An 11,250-nucleotide genomic window follows, 5' to 3' on the forward strand; every position below is an offset into this window, starting at 1 on the left:
ATGCAGGAGTCAGGGGGAGGGTTAGTAGGTGTGCGGGAGTGAACAAGAGAGAGTAAGGGAGAGAGTAATGGCTCCCGGACCCCTCCTCACCCCTGCCCCCAGCATGACGTACTGTGGGATGAAACACTCCCTTGGTCAGTTGGGGTCAGGTGCCTGAGCTGTGTGTCCCTGCGCTGCCTGTAGCCAGACAGCGAGAGCTGGGAACTTTGAGCGAGAGCTCAAACTTTCCTACATCGCTTTGTCCCGTTTCAGGCACGGGTCGAGGCGTCACCGGTAGCGTAAGCAGCGTGACAGCGCCTCTCACTGCGCCGGGGCGTGGTACCTGAGGTTGGTAGCTGTTGCTGATGGAGGAGGCCTCTTCAGAGTGAGGGGTGGGAAGGATTTCAAACCCAAAGCTGAGGTTTAGCAGGCTGCCTGCAGCAACGAGGGGTACCGGGAGTTATGGCAGCGTGCCCGAAGACCCGCCGTGGTCGCTCGCTCACCCGTGGCTCGCCCCGGTTCAAGGTGGGTTTTCTGATGGCAGGTCTGTGCCACAGCATGAGGGCTCTTCTTCCCCAGTGATGCAGGTGGGGGGAGAAGAGAAGGGGGCAGAGAGAAGTACGGCAGCGTCACCAGTGTTGTGCTGCATGTTCAGCACTTCATTCCACCCACTTCCAACGGCTCCAAGCTGCAGTGGTCTATAAAGTGACTAATTGACCACTCATTAGGCAGTGCTTAACTGTAATTCTTGTAACCAGTGATGCAGACATTTTCCCTCTGACTGTATTATCCACTTTAAAGGAAGAAGATACGTTTTATTTTCTTTTTAACAGGGAATTTAATTTACACACGAGTCTATTCCATGTGGTAATTTTCCTTGCTTCTTTTTAACACTTTGTAGGAAATAATGGACAGAATCTATAAAAACGTCATGAGTAAAGTTCAAGAGATGAACTACATTCAGAGAACTCTGTTCAAGATAGGCTACGACTACAAACTAGAACAAATCAAGCGGGGATACGATGCACCGCTGTGTAACGTGTAAGTACAGCCCGTGCTCCAAGCACACCTTTTTCCTTGTGTCAAGACAGGCGTCAGGCAGTTCTCATCCAACAGGCAGATTCATCCAGTGACTGACTGAAATAATCCAAGTTCTTACTGGAAACGGGCAAGATACTTGTAGGAATGACTAATCTTCAGAACAGCTGCCTAGTTAGTTGTCACGGGGTTGCTTTTTTTAGTAATAAAATTGGAATGTTTGTTGAGTGACGGGAATTCTGCCCTCTTCAAGTGTTACACAAGAGGTGGTGGTTTTGATGATCCCTGCTCTCCCCTCAGGTCTGTGAATGGGGGAGTTCTGAAGGTTTTCCAGATAGGAGAAGACGCAAACCTTCTTCCGTCCTAAAAGCGAGCTGAGAGAATGATTTTTAACGCTTTTTTCCCTTCTTCCAAGACTGCTGTTCAAAAAAGTCAAGGCACTGCTGGGCGGGAACGTCCGCATGATGCTTTCTGGAGGAGCACCACTCTCGCCTCAGACACAGAGGTTCATGAACATCTGTTTTTGCTGTCCTGTTGGTCAAGGCTATGGCCTAACAGAAACGTGTGGAGCTGGAACAATTACAGAAGGTACTTAAAATGCTTCTGAAAATACCAATTGACTTATATGAGGGTTTGGTGACCTTTTTTTTGTAAAGTCAAAATAGCTGTTAACTGCAGTAAAGTAACGAGATAAGCTACTGCCTTGTTTACAGTTTGAGTTTGTATTTCAAATGACAAAAGTCTCTGTGTTCTTCCTCGTTCCCTCCCCAAGTTGCCGATTACAGCACCGGCCGAGTCGGAGCTCCTCTGATTTGTTGCGAAATAAAACTGAGAGACTGGCAAGAAGGTGAGAGTCTGAAATGTTTTGATTTCAGAGTAACTTATTTAACCACTGCCTAGCCGATTCCCTTGCCTACCTGCTGAGCTAGGCGTAGCGTGGGAAGCAATCGTCCTTTGTCACTTGTGTGCAGTGACTTCGAGCTGAAGTTTCAAAATACCTTCTTGGCAGCAGAATAGATAAAAATAACGGTCTGTGGATTTTCTTCTTTTTTCAGGGGGCTATACTAATAAGGACAAGCCTAACCCTAGAGGAGAAATTATAATTGGTGGCCCTAACGTCTCAATGGGGTATTTTAAAAACGAAGAGAAGACGACAGAAGAGTTCTCCGTTGATGAGAACGGTCAGAGATGGTTTTGTACAGGAGATATAGGAGAATTCCATCCGGATGGGTGTCTGCAGATCATAGGTTGGCCTCAATTTTTCATATCTTAATCTATCACAAGATCTTGACTAAACATCATTATAAGGCCACTGTTAATCCTGTTGGCTTTGCCAGGGCTAACCTGCTCAAGGTTACGTGCTTGCAGACAGTGTAAAACACATTCCCAGAAGTCCTCGCAGCTGTAGGAAGATGTTGGAAGTGTTGCTGTTTCCTGTGCCATTATCGCCATCTTTAGGGCTTTAACTAGTAAATGTAAGATTAAATTTAATTACTTCGGAAGCTTTAAAATTGGAGTCTCCATCACTTCCCTATGCGCTGTGTGCGTGTCCTTGCAGAAGCCTCCGTGAAGCTGACAGGATACGTACATACTGCTAGCAGTTCTGCAGTTTTAGTAAGATGCTGTGATCCATATTTATGGAGACTCTTCCTGAAAATACACATATAGAAGCTTTACCAGTGAGTCTGTGGGAATGCAGGAGTTTAAATGGAACAACCTTTTTCTTTTCTTTCCTTCCCCCTTGACTCGTAGATCGTAAGAAAGACTTGGTGAAGCTGCAGGCGGGAGAATACGTATCTCTGGGCAAAGTAGAGGCAGCACTCAAGAACTGTCCCTTGATTGACAATATCTGTGCTTACGCCAAGAGGTAAGAGTGGTAGTAATTTACAAATTCTACTTAAGATCCAGAGGAAATACAAGCTCTGAGCCACTTCTCCGGTGATACACTCTAGTTTTGCATGGCTTCCACTGAACACGCTCCCTCACCAGAGCGCAGGTTACAGACAGTGTCTCTGAAGTAGCACAGGTGCCCAGATTCCCAAAACCTGCAGAAATGACCCAGGTTTTTCTGTTGGCATTTCTGCTATCCCAGTACGCTCTGGTTCCATGCCGTCCCTTCCCCAAACTAGTACTGTTATCTTAAGCATGTGTTTTGGCTTTCTGTCAGCATACCAGGGAAAAGATAATCTGGACACTTTGCGCCTGACCCAAAGCTCTTCACTGAGTTTGGGAAACAGTTGCGGTCTCTCCTCTCCCTCCCCTCAACGCGTCATGGGAAGGGAAGCTGAACCGTGGGTGTTGCTGGGAACCAGACCAAGATGTGCACTCGTGAAATGACAGCAAGGCACGATAGCGGTCAGAGCTAATGCTCCAAAACGACTCAGAATGCCTTTGCTAAGTCATCACTTATGGAGACTTAACGTGCAGGAAGGATTCTGTATGGGGGGAGAACTACACTGGAGAAAGTGCTGTGGGTCTGCGTGTCTAACAGCACGTGAGTGTTTTACTCCCTGCAACGGAACCCTCACCTGCTTGGATCTTGTTTCCCTTCTCTTGCCATCCCGCGGTAGCGACCAGTCTTACGTCATCAGTTTTGTGGTCCCCAACCAGAAGAAGCTGACGGCGTTAGCTGAGCAGAAGGGCATCAGCGGCACCTGGGTGGACATTTGTAACGACGCTACGATGGAAGCTGAAATACTGCGGGAGATCAAGGAGGTGGCAAACAAGAGTAAGTACAGCGGCACGTTGTGCCGGCCCATCTCGTGGGGCTTATCCAGCAAAACTGTTGGGTTGTCCGCACTAACTCCATCTTCCTGTTGCCTCTGCCAAAACTTAATAGTTTAATCAGAGACAAAGGCCACATCAAACTTTTGCCCATTATCCTGGGAATTTAAATACTTTTTGGTCATATTAACTACTTAGTCTTTTTTTATTTTCTAAACAAATCTGAGGTGTTTTACAGCTAACCCTGAGAGCCAGGTTGCTCGTCCAGTACAGTTAGCATAGAGCTCCAAAAGAGCTGTCAGCTTCTCTGTTTGTAAGCTGTCACTGAAGGCTGTACCAGCTCACAGCCTGCTGTGCCTTCCTGTGGTACTGAGCCATCAAAAGCCTCATCAGCCCTCATCAGGGCCAAACAATTAACAAACGAACCAGGGAAAAGAGTGTCTAAAGCACTTGGTACCTCGTACGAGGAAGCTCTAAAGCTGGACTCAAGCACACGCTGAGCACTGACTGTCGAGCTCCGGAGAGGAGAATCTGCCTTTTGAAACGGAGAAAACAAGAGTGAGAGGCACTAGTAAGTCTTGCCTTTAAGAAAAGTAAACCAGTGCGTCGGTCTCAGACTTGGGTTGGGACATTTTAATCCATGTTTTTGTATCATGAACCAGGGAAATTACTCTCCATGCAGCTTTGTTCATGCCAAAGCTCTGCTCATACATTCCTTCTCCCTTCTGGATGGTAATCTGCCACTGAGCTACGCCTCATTCATTTGAGACTTTTCCAAAACTGTTGTCAAGAGATCGTTCTGGCTGTTAGCAGAGCAGAATGCACCTTCACCACGAGCAGGCAAATCTAAGTAAGACGGAACAGTACCTTACAAGACCAGTGTGAAGTTAGGCAGAAAAGCTCCTGGGGACAGCCTTACAGCCAGAGACCCAACTGTCCTACGTTTGCTGCCACCTGGAGGCTCTGCTGCCACATTTGTCCTGGAAATTCAGCCACAGATCTGGGGGGAGAATCCTACTATAGATCTACAAACAGGAGCTGATAGAGTCCATCAGGGGTTGCACAAGCAGCAGCTCCCTGCCCTGTTCCTGGTGTACCGTCTCCCTGAAGCGGTTACCTACCTCCTCCCTTGCTTTTACCCCTCTCCGGCCTCTTGCCCGGGCAAGAGAGAGAAGCAGCTTTGGTTGTGGTGAGGCTGTGCATGTGCCAAGCCACTGCTTCCAGCTGGAGGGAAAATAAGTGGCTAATGTGACAGAAATAGAGAAGTCCCTTTATTTTGAACTCTAACCAAACTCTTCGGAAAGAAAAAGTTGGGGAAAAAATCATTGTACCATGGAAAAGTATAGAAGGACTGCGTCACAATTTAAACATCAAGCCCATTCGAGCAGCCCGAGTTAACCTGGGCATTACCACAGCCCCACAGTAAAGGTACAACTCCGGGTTTCAGCCTTCCCCCTTGTGACCGTCCCTGACCTTTAGGCGACGCGCGCGTTTCTCACAAGCTTTGGATCTTTCGCTGCCCCACCCAATACAGGCTGTAAGAGCAGCGGGCTCTTGGAGCGTTCGCATGCCAACCAGCACTCGGGGCTGGTACAAGACTGAATTTGCTCGTGGCCCTTCTGTAAGGTTACTTCACGACGTAGGACACCTATGATACAACCTACAGGGTGCTCACCTTTGAGTTTTAGGTGGCATGAATGAAAAGTATTGTTTGGCTCTGTAATCAGTCACGCTTTCGTTTCTTCTTGTCCCTGCAGTGAAGTTAGAAAGGTTTGAAATACCCATCAAAGTACGTTTAAGCCCTGACCCGTGGACCCCAGAGACCGGGTTAGTAACAGATGCTTTCAAGCTGAAAAGGAAAGAACTGAAAAACCATTACCTCAACGACATTGAACGAATGTACGGAGGCAAATAAACAAGTTACGTCGTGCAGGTGGTTCCTTCTCACGCCTCAGTTTTGGATGTCTGTGTATGCTGTAGATGTCACACGTTCAGAAGATACACCAATGGATGAATGTCTCTGTAATCCTTATCGAGTACAGCAGAGTATCTTAGACTCCAAATTCTTAATTATTAGCAGATTAGACACTGATGATCTTCAGAGTTTCATGTGATCATCTCCAGTTTCGAGACAGACATCATTATGTCAAGCAGCACCACCAGGTAATTTTATTATTGTTTCTCTAGCACATCCAGACTGCTGGCAACTTCTCTTCATTCCTTCTCAAGTCTGGCCTATGCTTCAGAGAGAAAAGTGACAGAACTGTGATGATTCTTCTGTCACACCAAGTACTGACAGGGAAGAAAGGGTAAAGCCTACCCGTCTCCATCTAAAACCAAACCAACATGAGTCAAGAACCTGCTAGAGATCACCAATAATGCTCTGCCTGAGAAGGGGTGGGTTCCCCTGCACATCGGTATCTTGAATACTTACAGTGCCTAAAAAAGAATACAGAGCACACGTGCTGAAATAAAGGTGAACGGAAAAGCTTTCCAAACCCAAGTTATTTGAAATTTCCTTCAAGACCATTGAATTAACCATTTCAACTTCCATCTCACCACGTCTGTGTTCACTCGCCGCTGTGTTTCAGTTCAGGCGGAGCTTTCCGCGAGGACACGCGGCATATTCCAGGCTCGCCCTGCCGCGGGAGGCTCCGATGAGAACTCGGACTGCGGAACGCGCGTCGTGGCTGGCAAACAGCTGCCCCATCGCCGGGCCCTTGTCTCCAGGGAGACCAGAACTCGAAGGAGTTTCGGGGTTGTTTGTTGAGGGGTGATTGGCGGTCTTGTTTTTAAGGCACTGATCCTCTAGACCTTCGCATCCATGTGAGTAATGGTACGGGTTGCCTGGCTGTCGTTTAGAGGGTCGGCGCCTAACTGGTCCGGTCACTTCATGGAAGGGCATTTCCGTTCACCTTTGAAACGCGGTAAGCGCAACGCGGCAGCCGGAAACCAACAGCAGCTTCCCCGGGGAGCCTCACCGAGTTCTTGCTGAGAAGCGGTCTGTGCCCAGGGGCTCTGCTCTGTGGAACTTGTTAAAAAGGGACAAATCACTCTTTACAGAAAACCATCATCAAACTCTTATTAACTGGAAGTCATAGATGTGAAGAAGGAGGAAGATCTAATTTAATAATAGTTCATCATTCTGTGTGCAGAATCCTGTACTGTGTCTTCTTTGGAACTGTAACTGAGCTCCTGCATCCCTGCTCGCTCTTCACACGTGAACCATGAACGCTGTAAACAGTGGAGCCTCTCGATACTGTTCCACTTTGCACTTTCTTAATGGTTTTATATATGTTGCTTACATTTTGTACAACTGTGGCCCTTGACTGCTATATATTACCGGTTCATTTTAAAGTATTTATAGATTTCTATTCATAATATCTGTGTTGTGTATATGATGGTTAAAAAGAAAAATTATTTGGTATTGTCACTGTACAGAGAGTAAAAGATTTTGTACGCCGCTTCTCCTGGGCACACGAGCTTGCGATTTCGGGGCGAGTTCTTCCTTTATCGCATGTATGTGTATTTTTATCTTTCCTCCAATTCAAACAGATTTGGGAAAAAATAAATCACAGCTGTACACGCATTAACTGAACCGTCCCTTCTCCCTGGGACCAGCTTCAGCGTTCCCCCTGCGTAACTTTCTCCAGGCAGGCCAGAGCACTGCCAGCTCATCCTCCAAGAACCCCGAGGGCAGAGGGAGAAAGCAAACCCAGTAGATAAAGCTGACTGCACCTGCTTGTGCAGGGAACTAAAAGGAACGAGGAAATAGCTTTTCCAGGAAAGCAAGTTATTTTTTTAAGGCACATTCAGTTTGTGACGACAGGGAAGACCGCCCGCCCCAGTAGCGACTTTTTCCGTTAGGATGGAGCCACGTTACCCATTTTTCCATGTTTAAAATTGGTCACTGTCGAACAGCCCTCGGGCAGCCTGTTGGCATCGCACCAGTGGCGTACGGTACGACAGCTCCTCACACTCGGGTCTGCCAGCAGCTCTGCGGTGGCTGGTTTTAAACCACGAGTGCCTTTGTGTGAGATGTACTTTATCTAGAGTGCAGGGGCCTTCCGTGCCTCGGCTGACCGAGGGCTGCCGTTTTCCCTACGTGCGCACACGTTTCCAAAGCGGAATGCAACTAAATGCCTCGGCAGGGGTGTGCTCCGAAAGGGCTGTGTCTGTAGTTACTGTTCGGTGTCTCTGAAACGCAGCAAACCTACAGGAACCTCGAGGGCAGCAGCAGATGGTGAAGACAAAGCCTGGGGTGGGCCTGGGTCTTCCTTGGAGAAACAAGCTAAACGTGGGCGCGCTGCAAAAGGCAGCGGAACACGCCGGGCGGTTTTGGGGAAGGGTGGCACCAGGCTGCCTTCAGCTACAGGCATCATCTGCAAATGCAACACTTGCCGTTTGAGAACAACTTTATCCTTATTTTTGATGAATTCTAAATCCCTTGTGACAGAGCTTGTGGAGAAGGAAGAAGCAGGGTGAGCGGTGTCCTCCTCACCATTAAAAAGAAGGAGCTAGGATGCAGAGACAGCGCACGGCTGCAGAGCCGTCACGGGAGCCTTGAGCTGATGCCCCGCACTTGACTGGAAGGACATACAGCAGGGGTTCACTTACTGTATGGGAAGGTTCCAGAAAGCTCCAAGTAGCTGCAAGTTCTTCAGAAAGCAGGTTCAGCATTTAAAATTACCCTCTTAAGCCTGAGAATCGAGTTCAAAGAGGAAGAAAATCCAGGTTGGGCTGACTGATACAAGATTACATTTAGGCCCTCTACTTCAGAAACCGTGGGGTATCTAGAGGAGGCCGGAGCGAAACGACACCAACGGCGGGACTAGAGAGTTGGTCTGTGAAGGAAGGTTAGAGTTGAGTTTCACTGAAGAGGAGCGGCACGTGACAAGCCACGTTACCCGGACGGAGGCACAGAAGAACTGTCGCCCCCCGCGAGGAGGAACAGAGTAAGTTACACCAAGTGACACAGGATTAGACACTCTAAAAGAAACAGAACCTTAAAACAATCCTTACTAAGTACCGAACTAGTTGCTCGCGAACACAAGGCCGTAGAGCCTCCGAGTCGATGACGGTTTAACGCCTGTCAGGAACAGCCCTGACACGGAACCTGGGTGGGGGCTGGGAGAGCTGGTTCCTGTGCGTAACAGAGCAGTAACGCTGCGTGTAACTGTACAACGTCCTTGCAGGGCTCACGAGGGGAGAAAAGCACAAGCAGGGAAAGTAGAGAGTTATTCCCCACGAGCAGGTGAAGAGGTGTTTAACGGACCCAGCGCAATTTTAGTGCCCACTGCGGCATCGGAGAGCTACAGCAGCTTTCCAGTGCCTGGGGGGGACTTTTTCCAAGGGCAGGCGTCTGATCCTTAGAGTCCCCACCTGCGCTTTTAAACACCACCACCAAGCAGCCCCGAGCCCGCTGCGTTTTTCACCTGTGCTCCCCTTTTGAGCCACCCATAACCCGGTCAGCGATAACCACTGAGATGCCAGGAGTCCCCACGCGCGCGTTTCGCCTGCGGATTTCTGCGTCTACCCTCGCTTCTCTCACAGGGAGTGACCACCACCCCCGCGCTATCCCATTATTGCCAAAAAGCCAGATGCTGAGTGTGACCTCCCGTCGCTCCAAGGCCCCATCTCGTATCGTGACCACGAAAGCAGGAAGATGGCACACCGGTTTTCCTTTTTGAAAGCATAGGCAAGGCAAGGGAAGCAAATGTAGCACTCCTGGATCTGAAGCGGCACCGCACGACTAACAGGCTTGTGCTGAGCCGAGTTCAGAGTCAAAGCAGCGCGGCTGCGGCTCTGGGTAGCGAGTGCACATGCTGTTCCTGCACTCAGCCCCAGCCCTGGGAGGCATTGCTGGGGGTGTTGTTTGTTTGGAGCAACGCAGTGTCTAACCTAAACCTTTCCTCTTGGATACAGACCAGCCTGTTACCGCTGGCACTCCCCCAGGGAGCAGCACGCGGAATGGCTCGCTCTGCTCTGCGGCTGCCTGCCCTACTTTACTTTCTGTCCTTCGAGTCGAAGCAAGCCCAGCCTCTCCTGCTTTTATAAGACGTAATTGGGGTCATTTAACCAAGGCCACACCGTCCCCATGTTCAAAATACGTGACCCACCCCACCTGCCTGACGGGGCTTGGGGAATCGCCTCCCAGAGCCCCTAACCTCGCTGCGTTCCAGAGCACTTTGGAGCTTAGCTCTCACCCGGTGACGCGTCCCCGTGTTACTGCTAAACCCCGGCTCTCTGCTCCCAACGCCTGCAGCGGCACCCCAAGGACACCGCTGCGAGGGGTGGAAGCACGCGACGGTGCTCTGCACACCAGCGCCACACCACAGCCCAACCGAACTGCTGACACGCCAGCCGGACGCGGTTTTAACCTACGCACAGCCCACTCTCAGCTTTTACTGGCAAGCCATGTCCTTACTTTCAGAGGAAAGATGCCAAGAAAATGCCTCACGCCACCAAAAACCACAGTGTAGAAAAGCAAATTAAAACCTGGCACTGTGTGGGGAAAAAAGCATCTATCATAACGCTGGTTTTCTGCTGTCTTGAGATTCTAAATGGATATTCAGCCCTTCCGATGGCGGTAAAAGCTATAATCTATTGTATGTTCTATTTTACTTCCACTGCCAAAACCCGTGCTTAAGAGAGACAGGATTTAGTAGGATGATCACGAGAGGAAAACCCACCACCCGTACACAGGAGAAACGTCTGGCTGCCTAGGGAGCGACCTCACTGGTACCCTGCAGCTTGTAATTGATGTCGGCGGGGCAGGAGATAGTAACTATCCTTAAACCAGAGGGTTTCCCAGTTAGATTTTCCCGGTGGAGAAACAAGAAATAAACTGCAAATCTCAAGGGGAAAAAAAAAAAAGAGAAGGCAGAATATATTGTGGCAGAAACATCCTGTCATGTTGGTGTTTCTTAGGAGCAACGGAGAGGCTACAGGAGAAGCAGGATGGAGAAGCAGGATGGAGAAGCAGGATGGAGAAGCAGGATGGAGAAGCAGGATGGAGAAGCAGGATGGAGAAGCAGGAGCCATTCTTTCACACCCTAACGGAGCAGGAGCGCACTCCCGCCTGATGCTGCTTCCACGGGAAAGCCCACGTCGACACAAAGAAACTGCACAACCTGAAAGGGACTCACGTGCTGGAGAGACGGTGAATGTACAACGCAGGCGACTGTTCACCCCTCAGCATGGGGACAGCTGACTTAAAGAGCCACTAGATAAACAGCCTGGGAGTAGGGAAAACCTGAGGCTGTCAGAGCATTCACAGGAGTTCACAAGACCCGAGTACGGCAGAGAGCTTTGGGAGGTAAAAGAAAATTTGTACAACTTGCCTGCCTGCTGCAGCCTCAGCCCTCCAGCCCAGACACGTTGGGAACAGCCCGGAAAGCAGGCTGCTAGCATTCGCTCCTCCAGGCCTTTGGCTCAAGGAACAGATCCTCTTTAACTAATTACCAATTGCTTTAATTGCTCCAATTAATTCAGCCGCTGGGTGTCTGA

General features: G+C 49.3%; 1 protein-coding gene across 1 annotated transcript; it reads left to right on the forward strand.

Moving 5' to 3' along the window:
• The first annotated feature begins 441 nt into the window (after positions 1–441).
• Positions 442–5,656, forward strand: LOC104513907 (long-chain-fatty-acid--CoA ligase 4-like). Its single transcript, XM_010157408.1, has 8 exons — positions 442–504; positions 881–1,020; positions 1,433–1,605; positions 1,790–1,864; positions 2,073–2,264; positions 2,770–2,884; positions 3,588–3,745; positions 5,499–5,656. The coding sequence occupies exons 1-8, from the start codon at positions 442–444 to the stop codon at positions 5,654–5,656; spliced, it is 1,074 nt and encodes a 357-aa protein (XP_010155710.1).
• Positions 5,657–11,250: the final 5,594 nt, after the last annotated feature.

This window comes from Eurypyga helias, unplaced genomic scaffold, assembly GCF_000690775.1.
Source record: "Eurypyga helias isolate BGI_N326 unplaced genomic scaffold, ASM69077v1 scaffold5678, whole genome shotgun sequence".
In the NCBI taxonomy this organism is placed as follows: Eukaryota; Metazoa; Chordata; class Aves; order Eurypygiformes; family Eurypygidae; genus Eurypyga; species Eurypyga helias.